This window comes from Meles meles, chromosome 6 (genome assembly GCF_922984935.1).
Source record: "Meles meles chromosome 6, mMelMel3.1 paternal haplotype, whole genome shotgun sequence".
Lineage (NCBI taxonomy): Eukaryota > Metazoa > Chordata > Mammalia > Carnivora > Mustelidae > Meles > Meles meles.
The window spans coordinates 130,819,007-130,845,280 of record NC_060071.1 but is presented as its reverse complement, the minus strand read 5'-3'; the positions used below and the strand labels follow the sequence as shown (position 1 = coordinate 130,845,280).

At 37.4% G+C, this 26,274-nt stretch overlaps 1 protein-coding gene across 5 annotated transcripts in view; it reads right to left on the bottom strand.

Annotated features, from left to right (window-relative positions):
* CEP128 (centrosomal protein 128) overlaps nucleotides 1-26,274 on the bottom strand; it is a 412,817-nt gene that overhangs the window by 379,636 nt on the left and 6,907 nt on the right. For all 5 annotated transcript variants that reach the window (XM_046006996.1, XM_046006995.1, XM_046006999.1 and 2 more), the window contains exons 3-4: nucleotides 11,181-11,341; nucleotides 9,331-9,417 (exon numbers count right to left, since the gene is read on the bottom strand). In XM_046006996.1, the coding sequence (XP_045862952.1) occupies nucleotides 9,331-9,417; nucleotides 11,181-11,327 (234 nt within the window). In that variant the 5' untranslated portion in view covers nucleotides 11,328-11,341. The remainder of the gene's footprint in view (nucleotides 1-9,330; nucleotides 9,418-11,180; nucleotides 11,342-26,274) is intronic.

Here is a 26,274-nt window from a genome sequence, read left to right as displayed (position 1 = left end):
CATTACTATTATGTACTAGTACAAATACAAATAAAAACTTGGCCCCTGAAATTGAATGGCAATTATAAGGTAGTCTATCCAAATTGTCAAAACATGTTCTTAAACTTAGAAGTCCAGAAGTCCCCCTCTAGGCAATGAGGAAATAACTTGAGCATCAATGATAATATTAACTACAATGGGTTCAAACACTTCAAATATGCATAACTTTGTGAGCTAATGATCCCCACGCTGAAAAAAAACCACTGGTCACTACTAGAGCATGCTAGCAAATCAACTCATTATTTTGGAAACTAGTAGATAAATGACATTGTGTAAAACCACCAAAGCTTTTAGATTAACATTAAAATAAAAATATCAGGGTGCTGGGTGGCTCAGTTGGTTAAGTGTCTGCCTTCAGCTCAACTCATGAGTCCAGGGTCCTGAAATTGAGCCCCACATCAGGCTCCCTGCTCCCTTTCCCTCTGCTGCTCCCCATCCTTGTGCTCTCTCAATTTGTCAAATAAATAAATTCTTTAAAAATAAATAAATGCATGCATAAATAAATAAAAATATAAAACTTTCAAATTCTCATAAAGCTCTGAAATTTCTGTGATGGCTCTATGTCAAAGACTCTAACTAGAGACAAAGCAGAAGTTTAATAAACTGAAACAGTATGTAACTCAAAAGGACTGACTACATTGCAAAGCAAATCTCTGAAAGGCAATCATTCAGTCGTCTATGGGTACTCCAAATAAGAGGTATGGTCACTGAAAATACTGTGATTCAGAAAGACCAGGGGGAAGCCTGGCTGTGATTTCCTCAGCTGTGCTACTTGTGCTTCTGCTTCAGTCCCTATCCATGTACTTCATGCCATGAGAGCTAATGTCTCACTTTTTTTTTTTTTTTTTTTGAGGGAACAATAAGACTGCATGTAAAATAATTAGAACAAAGCCTGGGAAGGGCTAGTTTGTTCAATATATAGTAGTTTTACTATGAAGATTATAGGCAGGGGCGCCTGGGTGGCTCAGTGGGTTAAAGCCTCTGCCTTTGGCTCAGGTCATGATCCCAGGGTCCTAGGATCAAGCCCCGCATCAGGCTCTCTGCTCCACGGGGAGTCTGCTTCCTCCTATCTCTCTGCCTGCCTCTCTGCCTAGTTGTGATTTCTATCTGTCAAATAAATAAAATAAAATAAAATAAAAAGATTATAGGCAACGCATAGAAGAGCAAAAAATAAATGGAATGAAAAAATGGGATGTCTTAATCTGGAGAAACTCTTTAGAAGAACTGTCATTCCTTAAAAATGATTTCACTAAATTCCTCTGGCTGGCTGTATGTCTAGGGATTCCTGAAGAGTAGCAGTATCAATATTCTAACAACAGCTACTTCTTTATGACTCCACATAGAACTCCTTCATAATCCACATTTCACTTCCAGTATTATCACTTTTCACTTTATTGTTGCACTGTTAGCCAATCCCTTTATTATTATTAATTTTTATAAAGTAGCACACTACAGGTTTATTATTAGAAGGCAAGGAAGTAACACAACTGTATGTTTCGCTATCTGCGACCAAACAACAACAGACTTCGGTGATCTCTTATTTACATAGTAATGCGTGAACTGAAAAGCTCGTAGCAAAGCCTGTGCTTTTTGCAGTTACTCCTAGATAATAAACCTTGTTAACAGAAATTCCAAATTGTGTTGTTTGGGAGGCTGATGTTATTTGACCAAACTGAGAAGTGAAACACATGAACATCAAAACCATGCAACAAGGACTGCCTGTATTTACTTTTCAGATTCCTCAAACAGCTGCTCTGTGCATTTAGTACCCAGGGAAAATATATGCTATATCTACCTACCCGGCCCCAGAACTCTGGTTTGTTTAAGTTAAAAATACCGACTTTCAGGGCACCTGGGTGACTCAGTGGGTTAAAGCCTCTGCCTTCGGTTCAGGTCATGATCCCAGGGTCCTGGGATGGAGCCCTGCATTGGGCTCTCTGTTCGGTGGGGAGCCTGTTTCCCTCTCTCTCTCTGCCTGCCTCTCTGCCTACTTGTGATCTCTATCAAATAAATAAACAAAATCTTTAAAAAATAAAAAAATTATGACTTTCCAAGATTCTTTTTTTTTTAAGATTTTATTTATTTATTTGAGAGAGAGCGAGCAAGAGAGAGAGCATTAGAGGGGTAGGGTCAGAGGGAGAAGCAGGTTCCCCACTAAGTGGGGAGCCTGATGCAGGGCTGGATCCTAGAACTCCAGGATCACGACCTAAGCCAAAGGCAGTCGCTTTTGCGACTCAGCTTAACCAGCTGAGACACCCAGGGGCCCTATTTTCCAAAATTCTTACTAGCAAACTTCTTGACCAGTCCCTAGGAAGGTAAGGTTTCCAAGCAACAGTAAACAGTAGGAAACTAGGCACCAACTCCACAAATAGTATCAGAAATTCCTAAGATAATCATTCAATAAAATTTGGCTTCAATAAGAAAAAATGAGAAAAATGTGGCAAAGAACCACATGTATAAACTTTGTTGGTAAATACATAGCAACAGTAAGTGCTTCACTAATAATCATTATAATCATTGTATCTCACAAATTCACAACTAATTCCATCTTTGACTAGCTCATTGTGAGAGAAAAAAAAATCACAAGAAAAAATAGTTACTAGAAAATTCTTTAAAAAAATTAACATTATTCCATAGACCATAATAGAAACAAACTAGTAGTCATTATTCACACACACATATATTAGCTATCAAATAATCATCAAATAATTAGCTTCCACACAAATGAAAAACACAACTTGAAAAAAAAAAAAAAGCCAGCAACAACCCTGGCAGAAATTATAAATGCTGCACTTTAAAGTAGGCTTGTGGGTGCCTAGGCCAGTCGGCCATGGCCGACTCTTGGTTTTGTTTTGGTTTTTTTGTTTGTTTGTTTTTTTAAGATTTTTTATTTATTTATTTGACAGAGAGAGAGATCACAAGTAGGCAGACAGGCAGGCAGAGAGAGAGGAGGAAGCAGTCTCCCTGCAGAGCAGAGAGCCCGATGTGGGGCTCGATCCCAGGACCCTGAGATCATGACCCGAGCCGAAGGCAGCGGCTTAATCCACTGAGCCACCCAGGCGCCCCTCGACTCTTGGTTTTGGCTCAGGTTGTGATCTCAGGGTCCACGGATCAAGCCCCACGTAGAGCTCCACACTCAGCACAGAGTCTGCTCAAGGATTCTCTCTCCCTCTCTTGCTCTGACCCTCCCCAATAGTGTGCAAATGTGCACATATGCACCTCCTCTTTCTCTCTCTCTCTCAAATACATAAATCTTTAAAGTAGGCCTGAATTTTGGAAACCATGTAAAAATCCCATTTAGTTTCTTCAGATGCTTTTCTTACTCTAAATTGTCTAATTTACATACCAAGAAAAAAATGTACCCTAACATAACATAGATTCTACAGAAATGCATGCAAATTTGCTCATATAAGAGAATTACACTCACTTAGCTGCAGAGTTAAGCAGAAATTGGAAAATATTCTGCCTAAAGACTGAGTTTTGTTTTCACCTAACACTAAAGAGTAAATATTTAGCAAATATTCACAATACACATAGCACCAGTGACTACAGAAAGTTTGTGTTGTAAGTTTAGATGTATCTACAATAATGACATATAAAAAAAATTAAAGTACTTAGATTTACAAATGTTAGAGGTCAGCTAGACAAAATCCAGGGCAAAAGTGTAGGCAGAAAAGTAGTGATTTTAAAAATTCTGTCTAGGATAATGATGTCATCCACAGGCACTTTGATTAAGTGCTTTTATGCCTGGCTTCCTTCACTGCCTATTTCTTTACAGATGCCAAAGTTTATCTGACAACAGACTGCAAAATACTTTGCTTACAGAGCCGTTAATTGTATCAGCTCTATTTAGTTCCTTACAGTCTATTTGTATTCTACCATTAAATATAAGGAAGAGGAGGAGAAGGAGTTTTAAAAAATTAAATAAGAGTGAAAATTTATGGTTTGCACATTTTTCTGGTACCACCATCTGTTACTGAAATGTATTTTTGAAATGGTTGCTACTATTTTATTTTTTATTTACCAAAAGATTATTAGCTCCAGCTGCTTTGCCTAACCTCTCTCCATATGCTGATTTATGGAAATATAAGCCCATAATAGTATTCCCAAAATGGAGAAATTTCCTTTCAAATGATACATTTTTATTTATGTAACTATTTTGTTTTTAAAATGAAATCCTATATATTCAAAGCCCATATATCACACACATTCTAATCATAATTTTGAAAGTATTCTTAAAATATTTGTAAGTAATATTTTAAGTATCAGTAAATGAGCACTCAAGGCAACTTGAATGTGTTCTTAATAAACATTATACTCATGAACAGAAGACAGACAAAAAGCAATATTATCTGTGTTGTCTAATTTAGCATATACTTTGAAGTCAAAATAATGAGACATACTTATCCCTGTGAGCGTTGCAACACACTATATTGTTTATTGGCACAATGACACACAAATGAAACTGGGTTTAGGCCCACCTGTTCTGAGTGCCTAGAATATACCAAGTACTACATTAAGAACATAGCAAAGGCTTGAAGGTAGGGATTACTGAATGAATTAAAGAAACAACAAAGACATGAATGCTTAGCAAGTGTCTAAACAGTGTGACCACATTAATAAATGTTAGTTATAATGAGGGATATAGGACTATGTTCATTTTTCAAATGACAAAACTCAAGTTCAGAAAAGTTTAATACCTTGTCCAAAGTCACTAAAGTGTTCTAGTAGAAAAAAATCAGAATTAAATTTCAAATCTGACTCCAGAGTCCACATTTTTCTACTAGCCTCAAAGCAAAATTCTATAAAAATTACTCTCCTGTCCAGCAATTTCATGAAGGACTTGGTAATATAACTTTAAATATGAGACTCTAAGAACCCAATTCCTAAGATCGAAATATATTTACAGAAAGAAAGTTGCTGCAGGATTTAACTGCTTGATTATAATTTCTTAATAGATTCTTACTACTTAACATTAAACTGAACTCTTCTCACCCTCAGGACAATTAGTAAAATTCAGCCAGAAAAAAAGGGACAGGTACCTTCCACTTTGAGATATTACAAGTGGTTTGTGCCTGGCCCTAAACCATTCCCATCATCCTTCTGGGATAATCACTAATTATATCTGAGAACTGAAAACCACTGAATATAAGAAAAAACCTGCACTTTATTATTTAACATTCAAATTCTTTCAAAGTCCATATGCCAGATGGCAAGATCCTATTACTCCCAAAGGGAAATTTTCATCAGAGTACTTAATTAGAAGAAAAATTACCTATTAATGCAAGTCTCTAAGTCCTAATTTGATATTACTATATTCTCATCAATCTTTACCTTAAAAATGAACTTAACCAGTCTGCTGTTTTGAATGAAGACAACTTTATTTTTCTCATATAATCAATATTAACTGGTGTAGCCGCAGCTGCAGTCCAAATTTCAACTGCAGAGGTATTAACTTTTTATGTTGAATATTCTTTTTTTTTAATATTCTTCCTTGAGGGCATTCCATTTTTATAATATTAAACAAAAAACAGACCCTGTTCTCTCATGAATAGGAACACACAGTTCTAGAAATACTTTAAGCACTAAGCTTATCTACTGCACTGTTTAATATGCAACTATAATAAGTTCCAAATCTTCATAGTAAGTTTCCAAATAAAACCTTCCCCAAATGTTCTCAGATCTCCCAAGAAATGTGCAGCATGAGAAATAATGCAAGATGACACTTCCATAAAGTCAAAGTTCATTGCATCCAAAGATCCTAAGACATACTATCCAACTAAATACAGCTCATTGGCTGGAACAGCTGCAGAAAACGATAGTGAAAAATCAATGGCTGTTATTTAGGAGGAAGAGGAAAACTGATGCTGATGTAGGCAACTTGCAGAACCTTCCACATCGCCTAAGTGGCAGCTAGAACCACCAACTTTGACAATCTGTCAATGCCAGTCCTAGCGCAGTGCCTTATTTCTTCCCAGTTGTGTTTCTAGATTTGTTTCATCTAAAATGCATTCTGGACATTTTAGCAGCTGTAACATTAATGACTTGTGTGACAGTGGGCTTCTGTTTTTCTATCAGGTAATATGATCTCTAAAATCCAGGTTGTCAACATAAAGTATATAAGCTTTCAAACTCTGAATCCAAAATCCCAATTTTCAGAAATATGAACTCACAGCATCACACAAATGTGAGCAACCATGACTCAGAGAAGTAAATGAATCTGATGCTAAGGCTAAGGATCCCATCCACGGCTGTGTCACTAACTAGCCTTGAGACCATGGGCAAGTTAGCAACCATTCTGCGCCCCAATTTTTTCAGCATGTAGGTGAGGATAATCTATCTAATAGGATTATTGAGAGAACTAAATGGGCTAATATAAAAGTGCCTGGGATATACTAATAAGCATATGGAGACATTTCCAAAGAGCCTATGAAAAGGGAGGTACTCCTTCTCTATGAGACCCCATGGACTGCATCACTGATGCTTTAACACTGCTCAACTCCTCATAGAGAGGCCTTCACATATAATAAGCAAAGAAGTGGGGTGCCTGGGTGGCTCAGTGGGTTAAGCCTCTGCCTTTGGCTCAGGTCATGATCGCAGCGTCCTGGGATAGAGCCCTGCATCCGGCTCTCTGCTCAGCAGGGAGCCTGCCCCACCCACCATCCTTTCTCTGCCTGCCTCTCTGCCTACTTGTGATTTCTGTCAAAAAAAAAAAATCTTAAAAAAAAAATCCTCTCCCTCTCTCTCTGGCCACACCCCACCCCTGCTCAAATGCTCTCTCTCTCCCTCTTAAAAAAAAAAAAAAAAAAAAAATCGAAGAAGTAAATTTAGGATTGTCAGTTATAAAAAATAAAAGGAACAACGTAAAATTATGTACAGTTCAAGAAGTCATCAAAAAAGAAACCCAGGGGTGCCTGGGTGGCTCAGTGGGTTAAGCCTCTGCCTTCAGCTCAGGTCATGATCCCAGGGTCCTGGGATCGAGCCCCCCATCAGGCTCTCTGCTCCGCGGAGAGCCTGCTTCCTCCTCTCTCTCTGCCTGCCTCTCTGCCTAGTTGTGACTCCTCTCTCTCCGCCTGCCTCTCTGCCTAGTTGTGATTTCTCTCTGTCAAATAAATAAAATATTAAAAAAAAAAAAGAAACCCAACATGACTCTTGACCCTGAGGCCTTACAAATCAACAGGAGTAATTCTCCCAGTTCTCTTGTTGAGGGAGATCATCCCAGAAGGGAAATGCTACATCAAATATTTGTATTTCCCCTCACCCACTGCAAATTAGGTTCACAAAGTTAAATCCCAATAAAACAGATACTAAGTGTGTGTGTGTATGCACACAATCCTCACTTACTCATTTCCTGAAGTTTAGCAACAGAATCATTTACAAAATCTTAGTTAATAAAATCCTTGTCTTCCCTAGAGCAAAAGAATTGGTCTCATTTTCTAGGACATCTCTTCAATCTTAAAAAAAGAAATGTTAATTTCAACAAGGCAATGTGTATTTAGAATGGAGAAATTTTTTAACATTGAACAGTGGTTAAATACTGGATTAACCTGTTTCAGGATGTTTAGGAGGAAAAAAAAAAAAAAACAGGTTCTATAGCAAGACTGGTATGAGTTACAGCATAGCCACCAAAAGATTAAGGAAATAAAAAAAGAAATCACTCTCCAGGGTCCCTCCCTAAACATACATAGATTTAAAAAAATAAATAAACAAATAAATAACAAAAACCCTCATTTTTGGGTAGGATATATTCCATAGCAGTTTAATGTTAAGAAAGCAATTTTCATTGAAGCCCAACAGAATCATTTGTGAAAAATATTCTTTCCAATTTATATATAATCCCATAGATGATGGCAGATATTACCCCAGGTAATTTACAGGTGGCAGGGTAAAAATCATTGCTCTAATGAGTAAGAATAACATAAGGCAATGAATGACATACCCTTCTAGTATGCTGCAGGGAAAAATCATTGAGAACCAACTGTTTTAAAAGAACAAGAATTTGGGGAAACGAAGGAATAGACTGTAGACCACAGTAAGGAATGACCTAAAGCAAAAGGAAAGATTCTTGCTTCCTGTGTCTTATTTTTAATGAATAGCTTTGTTTCTATGTACTTTTAACTCAGAAGAAAATAAAACACCTGTTGATTTTATTTACTTTCAATATATAAAACCACATCCCAAGAGAGGTTTTGACTCTAGGCATACCACAGAGGCTGAATGCCACAGATTACATTTTTTTTTTTAAAGATTTTATTTATTTACTTGACAGAGAGAGATCACAAGTAGATAGAGAGGCAGGCAGAGAGAGAGAGAGAGAGAGAGGGAAGCAGGCTCCCCGCTGAGCAGAGAGCCCGACGCGGGACTCGATCCCAGAACCCTGAGATCATGACCTGAGCCGAAGGCAGCGGCCTAACCCACTGAGCCACCCAGGCGCCCCCACAGATTACATTTTGTGCTTTAAATGTTTATCTATACAGAAGTTTACCTAATACGTAATTGCCCAATTCCTCCATTCAAAGGAAATCTGCTGCCACAATTAAGCATCTAATATTGAGCATGAGAAAGTAGGTTTGTGCCTAATATTAGTTAATGCTGCTTAAGTTTTCATTAATAAATTAAAAAGCAAATAATTCTCATTATTAATATGGTAATTATATGTATACATATATAGAAAATGCTAGGAAAGATATACAAGAAACTGTCAAATTGCTACCTCCTTGGAGTGGAACTCAAGGGCTAAGAGAGTTTTTTTTAAATTTATATAATCAATGAACATGTATTACCTTTTTTTTTTTTTTAAAGATTTTATTTATTTATTTGACAGACAGAGATCACAAGTAGGCAGAGAGGCAGGCAGAGAGAGAGGAAGGGAAGCAGGCTCCCTGCTGAGCAGAGAGCCTGATGCGGGGCTCGATCCCAGGACCCTGAGATCATGACCCGAGCCGAAGGGACTTAACGCACTGAGCCACCCAGGCGCCCCGAACATGTATTACTTTAAAATAAACCATCCATAGAATTCTTAACTCCCAGGAGGGGTATCAGTGGCCCAAATTTAGTAAGAAGTAAATTCTTCTTCCTCTGACTTTAAACTTACAAATTAAACAGAATCTAATCTATTTAAGCTAACTGGCAATCCATTTGACAAGCTAATTACTAAAAAACAGTAAAGCAATCTAAAAGCTAAAGGTGTTCACAATTGTTCCATTCTTACACTCACCTCCCTACTTCTCAACAACTGGCTTTCCAAAAAGATATGTAAGAAAAAAGGCAAACATATGTAAACATTCTCACGTGTTCTATAGCACCCGCCTGTCCATTACTATATTCTCGATACTGTCCAAGCATCTGGTCTACTTGTCTCAGGTTCCGACTGGTGTCCTTAAAAAAGAAAATGGATTTTATTAACTGTTCCAGTGTTTTTCTCAGCCTTTGTAGTATATCAAAGAGCTAAGTCAACCATTTGTAAAAGATACAATTTATATCATACTTAAGTTAGATATTAATATACTTTATAAATCAAGTAAGTATTAAAAAAAAAAACTGAGAGAGAAACCCAAATCCATCTACAATTGACTGAAGCACACAATTTAAAACCTTATCCAAGGTTCCATAATCAGTTGGCAACAATAAGACTCTTCATTATTAATTTGTGTACCTAATTCACACCTTTTTTATAGAAAAGGAATCCTGAGAGAATAAACCTAATAGACTATGTACAGAGAAGCAAATCATTAGGATCAATGTTATTTCAATTATAACTTCACCTCAGAACTTGATTAGGAATAAAGAAAAAAAAAAGTATCCTTAAACCTTTAGCTATAAACAAATTTAGTTCTAATCACAACAAAAAATGTTTCCACCAAATGAGCCAGGTTTTAACTGAGAGATTAATGAAGGTATTTCTCTCAAAAATATATACTTACTAATGTGTCTCATTGGTGGGAAAGAATGAGGATTTGTACTCTAAAAATCCAATGGTATGCTAGTTTACATAAGCTTAAAAAGAAAGACTCTGAGTTTTAATTCAAATTATGGCCTCTCCAACAGAAATTTAGCCTCCTCTTATCTAAGCATACTAACCCAAAGCAATGAAAAGCCAAAATCCTTGCTTATGCAGGCAAGCAAAAATAAGAGATTAACAGGTAGGAAAGAAAACTCTTTTTCTTTTGCCCAGCTTGGTTGTGTTACCCTTCCCCCACCTCGTTTCCCAAGTCCTTTCTATGGAGAGGATATAAACTGCCACCATTCAAAATTCCAAACACAGTCAAAAGTTAGCCTCTGCATAAAAATGGCAACTCAGTATTGTTCATTCATGAATAATCTGCCTGGCTAAAATATGAACAATTTCTCTAAAAACACATGTCCACAATAAGCTAAACTGTGGTAGTTCATACTCGTTTTACTCCCACACATTTTATTTGGACATGTTGCCTTATCCCAAAACACTTCCACAACCTATCATATATTTCAAATATCTTTACTGACTGTGTTAGGCAGAATAATGGCCCCCAAAGATGCCCAAGTCCTAATCCTTAACGTGTGTATATGTAACCTTACATGGCAAAAGGGATTGTGCAGATTTGATACATATCTTAAGTTAAGAACCTTGAGACGGAGATTGGGGGGGTGGGGGGATTGTCGTGGATTACTGGGTGAACCCAAGGTAATCATAAGTGTCCTTAAAAGTAGAAGAGGGAAACAGAAGAGTACTCAAGAGTGATGTGATGTGATAAAGACTCAACCTGTCCTTGCTAGCTTTGAAGACAAAGGAAGAGAGCCTCAAGAAATGTGGGCAGTCTCTGAAATTTGGGAAAGGCAAAGGAACAGATACTCCCCTAGTGTCTCCAGAAAGAAATGTAGCCCTACTAAACCCTGATTTGGGTCCAATAAGACCAGTATCGGGTTTGATGTACAGAACTATTAAAAAAAAAAACCTTGTTATTTTAATTACTAATTAATTATAAATAATTACTTAATTATATAATTAGTTTTATAGTAATTTGTTATAGCAGCAAAAAAACTAATAGGCTGACCAAAATTACTTCTCAAAACTATTTAAAACCTATTACAAGCAAAAAAAAACAAAAAAACAAAACAAAAAAAAAAAAAAACGTATTACAAGCAACCATAGTTTAACTAACCTGTAGAGTACTTGCTATAGTGTTGATCTTCTTGGTGACGCCTACTGTAGGACGACTTAGAGATTCCCTGTATGTTGACCTGGCAGTCCATCGACTCAATCGATCACGAGTGCGAAAGTAGCCTGAATCGCTGGAGGATTCTGCCATTGATGTACACAATCCTTAAAACAAAGCCAGGTCAAGGTCAATCAAACAGTAAAGAGCATGGAAATAAGAGATTAAATTAACTCTTTGCATTCTGATCTTTTTAAGTATTACATCAGTCCTTTGGCATATCATAATTTCTAAAGCTGTAGCTTGAAAACACAAGTTACTTCCCCATGTAGTTCTCTCTCCTTTATTTTTTCTGCTTTAAGAGAGTAATTCCTCAGATATGATTTTAGTCATGGTTACAAATAACAATAATCCCTTGGTTTTGGGCAATGCTCTGAAATTTTAAAAGCACTTTCACATATAGTATCTCACCTAATCTTACTAACAACACTGCTGATAGAAGGGACAGGTTAGGGTTAGATTGGCATCACTACAATTAAAAAAAAGTCATTCTCTAAGGTAGGACCTGCAGGTCTCAATACTGGTCTGAAGTCCATTCCACCAAGCTATAAGAATATGGGTGTCTTTAAACAAAAATACAACATTCACAGAATGACCTAAAATAAGAGAACCCCATGTAGCATATAGTGAACACTCTTATGCACTTTAACTAATTTTTTTTTAAGATTTTATTTTTCAGTAATCTCCACATCGAATGTGGGGCTTGAACTCACAACCCTGAGATCAAGAGTCCCATGCCCTACCAATTGAGCCAGCCAGGCCCTCCCCGTGCACCCTAATTTAAAATACAGAATTAAACAAATGCTGTAACAGAGGCACAATCTCCATAAAAACAACTATGTGAGAAGATGGCATCTTGATCCACCAAAACAGAAAGTCAAACATCCTGAGTATAGTTTCATCAGTAGAAAATTCTCTAAATATGCTTTCTTTCCATCCTTACCTCAATATTTGATTTAATGCAAAAGAAAATTATTTCATGAGAAGATAACATCAAAAGTTTCAGAAAATCTTTTATGGAATTTTAATGAAAAAATATATTTGCAACAGAAAAAGCATCAGAGAACACTCACTGATCAAAAGTGGAAGTTTATGGAGTATTCCAATTTCATTTTTTGCTTAATGGAGGCTTAACAATCTTTAACACTATTATAATCTTCCTAAAATCTATAAATCTATATGGCCATTTTTTCTGGCTTATTACATACAGTGTGATGAAAACTTTCATTACTGATCTAGAATACTCTGGACTTTTTGAATCTTTATTCTGAACGCATCTGGGTATTACATTACCATACACCTAAAACAAAGATAAAGGGAATTTGTTAAGTATAAATAGATCGTAGAGCAATTCATGAAAGCATTTATGTTTTTAAATGTTAGATTAAATAAAACGATAAACAAGCAAGGACCTTTGTTGTAAGTTTGGGGTTTTGGGGGGTTTTGTTTGTTTTTTAAGTGAAATACAGTCTGTCTTTGCAGTATCAGAAAAAGAATCAATGGAACATCCAACTTCTAAGAGCAGAGAAAGGGCTAGAGATTATGCTGTCAGACTCCTGTCTGTCCCCTGTGCAGGTCTCTCAAGCACCTGCTGCACCGATCTCCTCTGCTTTGTCCCTCCCATCTCCTGCCCACAAGTCGAAAGGCACACTGCCTAGAGTGTAGTTCCCTCCCACATCAGGAAACATGAACCAGAATTATTTAGCTTTGCTTTTCCTAGATCACAATTGTTTAAGTCCAAAAGAATGTATTTGAGGAGAAATATTAAATATAAAGTTCACCTTTTAAACTGAGGAAATCACGTCCTATGTGTATGTCTTATAAACTGATATCATATGACCTAAAATTGTTTATTCTAAGTTAAAATACTTTCCAGCATTCTCCATTAGTGAAAGCAGAAGAACCAGCATTTTCTGATAAAAACTCTCTGCAGTGTAGGGATAGAAGGAACATACCTCAACATCATAAAAGTCACATACAAAAAAACCACAGTGACTATCATTCCCAACAGGGAAAAACTGAAAGCTTTTCCCCTACGTCAGGAACATGACAGTGATCTCCACTCTCACCAATTTTATTCAACATAGAACTGCAAGTCCTACCCATAGCAATCAGACAACAACAACAAACAACAACAAAGGCATACAAATTGGTAAAGAAGAAGTCAAACTCTCACTCTTCACAGATGACATGATACTACATGTAGAAAACCCAAAAAACTCCCCCCCAAAACTGCTAGAACTGATACAGGAATTCAGAAAGTCACAGGATACAAAATCAATGCACAGGAGTCAGCTGCATTTCTATACCCTAATAATGAAGTAGAGGAAAGAGATATTAAGGAGTCTACAATTGCACCAAAACCATAAGATACCAAGGAATAAACCTGACCAAAGAAGTAAAAGGATCTATACTCTTAAAAACTCTAAAGCATCTGCCTTCAGCTGAGGTCATGATCCCAGGGTCCTGGGATCAAGTCCTGCATCAGGCTCCTTAGTAAGCAGGGAGTCTGCTTTTCTCTCTGCCTACTCCTCCCCTTGTTGTGCTCTTCTCTGACAAATAAAATCTTAAAACAAAACAAAAAACTACTGAACACTTAGGAAAGAAACGAAGAAGACACAAAGAAATGAAAAAACATTCCATGCTCATGGACTGGAAGAACATATATGGCTAAAATGTCTATAATACTCAAAGTAACCTACACATTGAATGCAATCCCTACCAAAATACCATCAGCATTTTTTTAAAGATTTTATTTATTTATTTGACAGAGAGAGAGAGATCACAAGTAGGCAGAGAGGCAGGTAGAGAGACAGGAGGAAGTAGGCTCCCCGCTGAGCAAAGAGCCCCATGCGGGGCTCGATCCCAGGACTCTGAGATCATGACCTGAGCTGAAGGCAGAGTCTTAACCCACTGAGCCACCCAGGCGCCCCTCAGCAATTTTAATATAGCTGGAACAAACAATCCTAAAACTTGTATGGAACCAGAAAAGACCCCAAATAGCCAAAGTAAAAAAATATTGAAAAAGAAAACCAAAGCTGGAAGCATCACAATTCAGAACTTCAAGCTATATTACAAAGCTGGGAATACCAAGATAGTATGGTACTGGCACAAAAACAGACACATAGACCAATGAACTAGAATAGAAAACCTGGAAATGGACTCTCAACTCTAAGATTAACTAATCTTCAACAGAGCAGGAAAGAATTTCCGATGAAAAAAAAGACAATCTCCAACAAACGGTGTTGGGAAAATTGGACAGCCACATGCAGAAGAATGAAACTGAACCAATTTCTTACACCATACACAAAAATAAACTCAAAATGGATGAGGGACCTCAATGTGAGACAGAAATCCATCAGAATCCTAGAGGAGGGGGCGCCTGGGTGGCTCAGTGGGTTAAAGCCTCTGCCTTCCGCTCAGGTCATGATCTCAGGGTCCTGGGATCGAGCCCCACATCGGGCTCTCTGCTCAGCGGGGAGCCTGCTTCCTCCTCTCTCTACCTGCTTGTGATCTCTGTCTGTCAAATAGATAAATAAAATCTTTAAAAAAAAAAAAAAGAATCCTAGAGGGAGAACACAGGCAGAAACCTCTTTGACCTCAACTGCAGAAATTTCTTACTAGACACGTCTCCAAGGGAAACAAAGGCAAAAATGAACTATTGGGATTTCATCAAGATAAAAAGCCTTTGCACAGCAAAGGAAACAGTTGACAAAACAAAAGATTACTAAAGAATGGGAGAAGATATTTGCAAATGTCTTATCAAACTCAACACCCAAAGAACACTCAAGAAAGATCCGCTCAAGAAATGGGCAGAAGACATGAACAGGAATTTCTCCAAAGATAACATACAAATGGCCAACAGACACATGAAGCATCAGAGAAAGACATATCAAAACCACAATGAGATACCACCCCATACCAGTCAGAAGGGCTAAACTTAACAAGTCAGGAAACAACAGATGTTGGCAAGAATGCAAAAGAGGAACCCTCCTACACTGCTGGTAGGAATGCAAACTCGTGTAGCCACTCTGGAAAACAGTATGGAGGTTCCTCAAAAAGTTGAAAATAGAGCTACCCTATGACCCCAAAACTGCACTACCAGGTATTTATCTAAAGGATATAAATGTGGTGATTCAAAGGGGCACCTGCACTGCAGTGTTTATAGCAGCAACGTCCACACCAGCTACACTATGGAAAGAGCCTAGATGTCTATGAACAGATGAATGGATAAAGAAGATGTGGTGTGTGTGAGATTATATATTTGTATGTGTATACACATGCACACAAATACACACTGGACTATTACTCAGACATTAAAAAGACTGAAATCTTGCCATTTGCAACAACATGGATGGAACTAGAGGGTATTATGATAAGCGAAATAAGTCACAGAAAGGCAAATACTACATTATTTCACTTATATGTGGAACTTAACAAAATAGATGAACATAGAGGAAGGGAAGGAAAAATAAAACAAGATGAAAATTGAGAGAGAGGCAAACCATAAAGGACACCGGACGTTAGGAAACAAACTGAGGGTTGCTGGAGCGGAGGTGGGTCCTAGAAGGTATAATTGTGTGATGGGCATTAAGGAGGGCACTTGATGTAATGAGCACTGGGTATTATATGCAACTCATGAATCACTAAATTCTACCACTGAAACTAATTTTTAAAAGAAGAAGCAGCAGCCGCAAGTGACCCTTAACAACAGAGAACTGAAATTGAAGGTTGATGGAAGGAGGTGGATGGGGGATGGGCTAGACCGATGATGGGTATCAAAGAGGACACCTGTTGTGATGAGCAATGGGTGTTGTATATAACTGATGAATCATTGAACTCTACTCCAGAAACCAATATTGCACCGTATGTCACCTAACAAAATTAAAAATATATATAGTTATTATTTCCGACTCTGACATGCATCCTAATATTTTTAATAAAATATTTAGAACATTATAAATAAAGTCTTAGTACATTTTCACCCACCCTCCACTCAGTAGTATTCCTGCCTCACATCAGGGACAACCACTAGCATGATTTTGTGTTTAACTCTCCAATATATACTTTTACTGCAGGTGAATGTACCTCACAGTCTTTCTTAAGGAACATACTTTATAATCAGTTGATAACTATTAACAAGTGAAAACATGAGGCATCTGAATTTAACTTGAAAACAGTAAAACTTAGCAGCATTAACTAAAGAACTGAACTAAATTATGTGTAACTGTCACACAATACAAAAGAAAGGCCTCTCACTTAAGATAAAATCACACTTTCCAGCATGAATTTCACCGGTACACACACACACAAAGTCTTCGGCTATTACTTTCAATTACTCTGAGCAACAAAAGATGTTCAAACTCCTGCATCTGATGGAACTCCTGTAAAGATATCAAGATGTAAGATGAAAACGATCTGAGAATTCTGATGGCTTTTTTTAATACAAAATATGAAACATTCAGCAACCATCTAAGCACCTTAATTATACATAAGTGTCATAAATGTTAAAGAAACATTAAAAAATCCATTAAAAAAACAGAAATTAGATCATTTTCATTGTTGATAAAAATTGAGCACTTATTCCAACTATTATTGACAACTCACAAGGTCAAACGTGACCCTCAAAGCTGAGAGAGTATGCACCCCAAGTGTCACAATACAGAAGGCAGCTGTGGTGACAGAGATCCAACCTTATCAAAAGATGCCATGTCTCATCAGCCAGCACCACCACTCCCCAGACACAGAGCTACAGGAGGGAGAGATAAACAAAAGAGAAAAGAGCAGCTACTAGAATTGGCGAGAGGCTCATGCCAGCCACATAATCAGAACCTAGAATGAATATGGAGAGCCATTAAAGTTCCGAAGAGCCCCTTAATATAACTGACTTAAAAAAAAAAAAAAAAAGCACAATGCAGTAGGTGCCAATTACACACCCTTCATTCCATTAAGACTGTTTTATTTTAGATTACAATTTTAAAAATTAATTTAAAAAATACTGAATATCCTACTATCAGTGGCATTAATAAAAATTGACCAGGCCCCTGAAAATCTTCTCCCCAGTGAAATTGTACCCAGAGCACTAAATTTATTCCACGTTGATAAAAGTTTATTGAGAGTGGTCACATAAGTAAACACTATGCATGGCTATAAAAAAACTGTTCTACCTAATTAACCTAAAATGTAAATTAAACAATGAGATGCTTTTCTAGCCTATTGTTTCCTGTTAAATAATAATATGTATGGTTAGCCAGGTTGTCAGGGAAAGAGCACTCCTCTACTGTCCTAATGGGAATGTGTAAATTGATATAAACTTGTCTGAAATTAGCAGACAGTATGTATCAAGGGTAGTTTGTATGTATCACCTAACTAACTAGACTTCCAAAAATTTCCCCTAACAAAATCATCTGAATACATACAGAATTTATATGTAAGGATATTTACTGAGAAGTTATAATAGAGGTAAAATAAAAATTTAAATTTCAAATTATAAAAGAATGGTTAAAATACAGTAACTCTCATGCAATGAAACAGCGTACAGATACTAAAAAGTCTGTTTCTGGAGACATTTTATAGCAACACAAAGGCAAAAGTATGAGTTTTGTAGTAAACATCATATGCAGGCTATACATGAATATAAATTATCAGTAAACAAATTTAAAGGAGCAGGAAAAGGCAACAACAAAAGGGTAAGAACATAAACCAAAAGTATATTTACTATCTAGCATTTATAGCCAATTTCTATGTTTTCAAACATTCCTATCTTTCCTGATTTTTCTACCTTTCCTGAATTTTCCACAATGACTGTATAATCAGAAAGAAAAATATAATATATACTTAAAAGAAAAAATATATAAACATAACCTATAGAGATAACAGATTAATAACAGGATGACAGCCTGGAAAATGTGTTTAAATAAAAGCTGTATTCATAACTCCCTTTTTGTTGATAATTGTTTCCTTCTCCCAAGCAACTTTCTTGATCAACTACTGAGTCCCCTGACACCTACCTAAGTGGGGTCGTGTCATTAGTCCTAATCAACTGATGAGCTAAAGAAATGGGATCACAATGTCAGTGTCTACTGTTCCATGACAAAAGAAACCATGTATCATGAGTTTATGGGCTAAAATAATAATATTGTTTAATCATGTATGATTCTATCTTTGCAATTTTGTTGAAGGACAGTCATTAGATTCAAAAACTGACTTTCTTAAACATTCTAAATACTGGAACAAACTTAAAAGTTGAAGGACTATGTGAAAGTATACTAATGTGCACTGACATAGCTTATGCAATCAAATTCTGCTTTGAGAAACAAATTAAAAATGGGTTGAGAATGATGAGAGACTATGGACTCTGAAAAACAACCAGAGGGTTTTGAAGGGGCGGGGGGGGAGGGGGGGGTGGTGAGGTGGGAGGTGGGAGGTTGAGGAACCAGGTGGCGGGTAATAGGGAGGGCACGTACTGCATGGAGCACTGGGTGTGATGCCAGAACAATGAACACTGTTATGCTGTAAATAAACAAAAAAAAAAAGAAAAAATGGGTTGAGAATGACATTTAATCACAATTACAATTTGAAGCCCAAAGAGAAATTAGTAAGACGGGTAGAAAAACATCACTGTATGCTCAAGAAAAATCTATCACTATGGTTAAAGATTTAAAAGAAGAAAGTTCAGTTGGATTAGACCTCTGTTCTCACCATCATGAATTTGAATATGACATATGTTGACAGGAAAAAAGGAGTTGCTAAAATTGAAGACTGCCTGAAGAACTCTTTCAAGAATTGTTTATTTATTTAAGAACAATTTAAATGAGCGGAATCATCTAAATCCTGGTTAAAGGTGAGAAAAGCATTTCCTTCAACTGAAGAAAAAGCAGTAAATGTTCTCTGCAGCTTACTACCACCTACTGGTACAATAAAATTTCTCTGATGAGAAGATGATAACACTCACATTGTCTGCTTTTCAAATGCTGAGGTTTTTCCAAGACTCTAGAAAGGACTAAGATGGGTGACCTTGGGTGAAAGTCTCTGGAGTCTTAGAGAAAGCTCTTGGTCTGAAACCAGATGGTACAATTCTTAGAGTAGTTTATTTAGCTGTTCCCAACACATCAGTATTTAAAGGCATAAATATTGTTGCTTCTGTCTTAATGAACCTTATAAAGAAGACAAACAGCCACCAGAGCAAGTAATGAACCCTCATCAATTCACTCCCACTGAGGATCCATCAAAAACAAATATCCATATGCAAACCTGAACAGACCAGAGAGTACAACTACATTCAACCCTGCAGAAGGACTGGTGGGAGTCTTTACAAACTCAAGTCCACTTCTTTTGTTATTTGACCTAAAGAACCGTCAGACTGTCTTCATTATAATGATGCACATTTGTATGTATGAGAGCTATAATTTATTGATTCTCAAGTCTCTTTTCCTCAGAGCCAGTTTAAAACAATTAGGATTTGCAAGCTGTTCCATAAAAGATAAGCACCCAGCATCAGGGGTGATATTTCACAAAGGCTGACTACTGCATGTTAAGTAGGTGATTGCTTCTGTGGCCTTCAAGTGCCTCAGCTGTCCCTGTCCAAGGCAACTGTCCCCCATGTTCAAGGTAATGATGGGGGAAGATGGGAAGTGGATTTTAAGCTTAATCGCTAATCAAGTCCAATTTTAGAAAGCATTTCTCACTGTTTCAATAGCTGTAGAACTTGAGAGATTTATTCTCTCCTTCAAGAGAAAAAATTAATAAGCCAGCCAAGGTTACCATGTACAATTATCAATTGTACCTGTCTTCTTTACACCAGTGCTCCTCTGTAACTTTAAACTCTCAAAAGCTTCCGGTAAGTTAATTTAAGATCAAAATGAACAGTCTAGTCCATCAGCTAGTTCTCTATTAAGTCAATAGACAATGTAAGACATAGGAAACAGAATCAAAGAGATGCAATAGATTCAAGTATTCATCATTTACTCAATTGTCACATTAGAAATGGAAGATGAAAGTAAATTTAAAGAACCACAGTCCTTGATGGGAGAAAAGGGCTTATGAAAGTACTATACATGGTGAGCTAAGTAATATAACAAAATGCCAGGGAAGTTGGGTCAGGATCCTTTCACTCATCTGGAAGGATGAATAAAACTTTGACAGATGAGAAGGAAACTGGATCCAGTTAAAAACCATCTGTCTCAAAGTAACTATGGGGTGCCTGGTTGGCTCAGTGGGTTAAGCATCTGCCTTTGGCTCAGGTCATGATCCTGGGGTCCTGGGATGGAGCCCCTTGTTGGGTTCCCTGCTCCGTGGGGAGTCTGCTTCTTCCTCTCCCTCTTTCCCTCCTCACAGTCATGCTCTCTTATTCACTCTGCTCTCTGTCAATTAAATAAACAAAAAATATCTTTTAAAAGAATTCTTTTAGGGGCACCTGGGTGGCTCAGTGGGTTAAAGCCTCTGCCTTCGGCTGGGGTCATGATCCCAGGGTCCTGGAATCGAGCCCCGCATTGGGCTCTCTGCTCAGCGGTGAGACTGTTTCCCCCCTCTTACTCTGCGTGCCTCTCTGCCTACTTGTGATCTCTCTCTGTCAAATAAATAAACAAAATCTTTAAAACATATATATATATATATTTTTTTTTAAAGGAACTAAAGAAGGTACAAATAAACAAAGCTCTCACATCCTTTGACCAGTACGTAAATTTTAACTGTCTCCAGATATTCATAAATGTCCCGGGGGCCGGAGAAAGGAGGGGTTAGGTTGTTTAAATCATTCCTAGTTAAGAACTTTTTAGAAAATTAACACTTACACACACACACACACACACACACACATACAGTCTGATTCTTTATTATATATTCCACTTATTCCTGTTGCTGTCATGCATTTCCTCTCTCACACACACACACTTCCACACTGTTCTACTCCATGGGTGAAGCCAGGCAGGCTTAGCCCCCCACCTACATTTTGCTCCCTTTACTCCAATATCTCTGAGTTCAAGGACAGAGTCACAGGAACCAGTGCCCAGACAGCAGGGAGCAGGAAATCGGCCATGCAGCATACAAATTGACTGCTTATTTAGACATGGAGAAAAAAACTAATAGCTGCTCAGATTATGTATGTGCCAGTTGATAATAAATCAGTGCTGTTTTAAAAGAAAATAAAGTTACTTAATAACCCCCTCCCTGTCTCACAATCAGAATGCTACAGATATTTTAGATTTATACATCCACACACTTCTAAAATAAATGAAGTAGTTGATAAAATTAAATAGAAAGTAAAACGTGTCAATATAAAAAACAACAAATGAACACTCAAGAAAAAAAAATTACAGAAAAAAGGATGCTAACAAACCCAAGATGGATTTATTACTTTCAACTGAACCCTAGGATTTGCAGTCCTACATTTATTTGCCAACCAAAAAAAAAAAAAAAAAATTATAATATTCCCAAAATAGCGGATAAGAATAAAGTTCTCTGGGGGTACAGATGACTCTACTAATTGCCAAACTGCTTCAGACTGGGCAAGATAACAGCATGGACAAAGATGGCACTAGCATACCCAAGTTTCTGACACCATTTTGTTTACATCGGAGGATGAAAACTGCAAGACTAATACCAAATCTAGGCAACCAACATGTACTTAAAAATAACGCTCACTGTGTAACTTTCACTGTGTAACTTTGAATCTTTTTTTTTCATTTTTTTTATTTGTTTATTTTCAGCGTAACAGTGTTCATTGTTTTTGCACCACACCCAGTGCTCCATGCAGTACGTGCCCTCCCTATTACCCACCACCTGGTTCCTCAACCTCCCACCTCCCACCTCACCCCCCCCCCCCCGCCCCTTCAAAACCCTCTGGTTGTTTTTCAGAGTCCATAGTCTCTCATGGTTCATCTCCCCTTCCAGTTTCCCTCAACTCCCTCTCCTCTCCATTTAACTTTTTTTTTGAAGCTTTAATTTGAAAACAAAGAGATTTCACATAAGAATTCCAATTTCCAGCTTCTCTTAAAAAAAATCAAAGATATAGCAACACTGAGGGGTAACTTCCCATGGCAACATGGACTTAGTACCTGCTCTAGAGTCAGGAACCCACCTTCCTGTTTTCCCCAGTCCCCACTGGACCAGCTTCGCACAGTGCATTACCTGACTGGCCCCACTTAGCAGCTGAGCTTGCAAATTTATTTTAAAGAACCAAGACAAAGGAAGTTTACCAGTCTTCCCCAGTTAAAAATGAGCAATTTGATCATGAAGAACGGATCAAGGTTAAATGCTCAAAAGATAATGCTTTCCTCTACAGACAAGAAGAAAAAATGGATAATAGAACTTTGATATTAGCCATCCCTGTAGACTATAAAACCAGAAGGATATACTACTACTGAGCAGAAGGATTAAAACTACTTAGAATGTTTTCCCACTTCGAATGTTTCCCTATTGTATAGATCAGAAAGAACTTTCAGAACAAAAGTGTACTACAGTGAATAATTTGGCTCTCATTCTTCAACCCTCCCTGTACACAGAGCCTTCCTACAATAGATGGAGTTACCTGCCCATGGAGTTACTAGCCTCCTACCATTCTCCCATCACCATGAGGATGTGCCCAGGCTATGCTGTTGGAAGGTATGGGATCCACGGTTGCCCAGTGGCTTCCAGCTTAGATCAACAGATCAGCCGGCCGAACACAGACAAATTAGTGAGTCTAGGGATGATAAGCAGACAGCTTAGCTAGCCCATCACACAAGCAATAAACATGTATTGTTGTATGCTTCCAAGGTTTGATCTGTTATGCAGTAAAAGCTAACTGAAAAATACAGTTTACAAATAAATCATTTGATTTGGTTCAGAAGATGGTTAACTTCCTAAAGTTTCCTCTTCAGCCTACTCTCCATGAGAAAGCAGGTTGGTTTCAGGCTGTCTTCTTTTTTTTTTTTTTTAAAGATTTTATTTATTTATTTGACAGAGAGAGAGGTCACAAGTAGGCAGAGAGGCAGGCAGAGAGAGAGGAGGAAGCAGGCTCCCTGCAGAGCAGAGAGCCCGATGCAGGGCTCCATCCCAGGACCCTAAGATCATGACCTGAGCCGAAGGCAGCGGCTTAATCCACTGAGCCACCCAGACGCCCCTCAGGCTGTCTTCTAATGGTGGAAGAAATAAAGGACAGATTCAAATTAGGATGCAGAAAGTAAACATAAGCAATTGATAAAACAGGTGAAAAGCTAGCAATTTTTGAGAAAAAATTCTAAACTACCATAAATAACAGTTGGAGATATTTGTTCTCTGTAAAACATTAAAAAGAAACAAGCAATTTCTTTTTTTTTTTTTTTGGTTTTTTTTTTATAATTTTTTTTTAATTTCTTTTCAGCGTAACAGTATTCATTGTTTTTGCACCACACCCAGTGCTCCATACAATACGTGCCCGCCCTATTACCCACCACCTGGTTCCCCAACCTCCCACCCCCCGCCCCTTCAAAACCCTCAGACTGTTCTTCAGAGTCCATAGTCTCTCATGGTTCATCTCCCCTTCCAGTTTCCCTCAACTCCCTTCTCCTCTCCATCTCCCCATGTCCTCCATGTTCTTTGTTATGCTCCACAAATAAGTGAAACCATATGATACTTGACTCTCTCTGCCTGACTTATTTCACTCAGCATAATCTCTTCCAGTCCCGTCCATGTTGCTACAAAAGTTGGGTATTCATCCTTTCTGATGGAGGCATAATACTCCATCGTGTATATGGACCACATCTTCCTCATCCATTCGTCCGTTGAAGGGTATCTTGGTTCTTTCCACAGTTTGGCAACCGTGGCCATTGCTGCAATAAACACTGGGGTACAGATGGCCCTTCTTTTCACTACATCTGTATCTTTGGGATAAATACCCAGTAATGCAATTGCAGGGTCATAGGGAAGCTCTATTTTTAATTTCTTGAGGAATCTCCACACTGTTCTCCAAAGTGGCTGCACCAACTTGGATTCCCACCAACAGTGTAAGGAGGTTCCCCTTTCTCCACATCCTCTCCAACACACGTTGTTTCCTGTCGTGCTAATTTTGGCCATTCTAACTGGTGTCAGGTGATATATCAATGTGGTTTTAATTAGAATCTCCCTGATGGCTAGTGATGATGAGCATTTTTTCATGTGTCTGATAGCCATTTGTATATCTTCATTGGAGAAGTGTCTGTTCATATCTTCTGCCCATTTTTTGATATAATTATCTGTTTTGTGTGCATTGAGTTTGAGGAGCTCTTTATAGATCCTGGATATCAACCTTTTGTCTGTACTGTCATTTGCAAATATCTTCTCCCATTCCGTGGGTTGCCTTTCTGAAACAAGCAATTTCTTAAGTGTATTATGAAGTACACTTGTTCTCTTCCTCCTTGTTTTTAAAGTATAGAAAGAGGGACACCTCAGTGTAGGTTAAGTGGCTGCCTTCACCCATAAAGGGGTCCTTGCTCAGTGGGGAGCCTGCTTCTGCCTCAGCCTGTTTCTGCCTACCACTCCCCCTGCTTGCACTCTCTAACAAATAAATACATTAAAATAAAGTATAAAAAGAAACTCCTCTTGACTTTCCTAGTGAACAAAACAACACTAAAAATTTAAAGAAAATATTTTATTGCTATTTATACCTTAGATTTGCATATTGCTCTATGGCTTACACAGCCTTTTCATTAGCCTTTTCTCCATTCAATCCAGTAAAGTTGGTACAATTACAACCCATTGCTTTTGCTGCCTTTAGAAAAACAAAGCTTTGAATAAAATACTTGTCTGTGAGGACTCTGCTAAAAAGCTGCAATAACAGAAATGGAATCCACATGTTCTGTCTCTAAGCTAGTGCTTTTTGCACTGCATTCTATATATTTAAAAACTATGTAAATTCCAAATACACTGCCCAATCACTGAAACGTTTTGTCTTCCCCTACCATATTTCTTATGACCCATCCTCTCGCTCCAAGAAATGCATCTAGGGCCAGAATATCCCATATGTCCTTGTTTAAAGGTTTATATGATGAATATAAGATAATAAAGTACTAAAAAGGTACTGTAAACCCAACTTACTACTGCTATTTTAAGATGTCTTTCAAATAATCCTTCCTCTTGTTAAGAATATTTACAACACGGGGCACCTGGGTGGCTCAGTGGGTTAAGCCTCTGCCTTTGGCTCAGGTCATGATCCCAGGGTCCTGGGATCAAGCCCCACATCAGGCTCTCCGCTCAGCGGGAAGCCTGCTTCCTCTTCTCTCTCTCCCTGTCTCTCTGCCTACTTGTGATTTGTCTGTCAAATAAATAAAACAAAATCTTTTTTTTAAAAAAAGAATATTTACAACACATTTCAGGAAGAAAAGTGTACCTATTTTTTTTAGAAACCATACCCTAAAACCTTAAACTTTAAAAAAAGATGTTCTCTTCATGGTGTATACATATTTTCTGTTTCTCTTTTTCTGCTATTCTCAATAAACAGACTTCTCTCTTGTCCCATTATTCTTTTACTTTGCATCTTTAGATCTTTCCTTTGACTCTTTTATGATGAAAAATATGGAATATATTTTTATTGTACTTATGGATATGTTTATTCTAGAGTTTGGCATGTATTCTTATTTTTAGAAGTGGATAAATAGAACAATTTGTATATTCTTTCCAAAATATTAAAAAAAAACACACACATAACAAAATTTATTTTAAAAAGGTCGTTGGAGTTCTTAAGTTTGACTTGTACCATGAACCGTTTCTGGGAATGTTTTTAAAAGCATGAAAAAAAATGTTAAAACTTATAGGGTTAGAAAGGAATCCAATTATAATGAAATGCACTACAGTATCACTGAAAACTAATTACATTTAAAAGTTAAATTACTGGAAGTACATAGAGGTAGACCTTGGTTAAAAACCTCAATTTCAAAACCCTCCAGAAAAAAAAAAAAAAAGTTGAACTATTAATGCTGAATAACTAAGACTTTCACAGAACAGCTTATCATAGGACAATAACCCTACAAAGTACATAAGAGGCTTAAAGAAGCTAAGGATGAATCTCCAAGTTTATATATAGCTCCCAAGTGACAAGTCTGAGTCT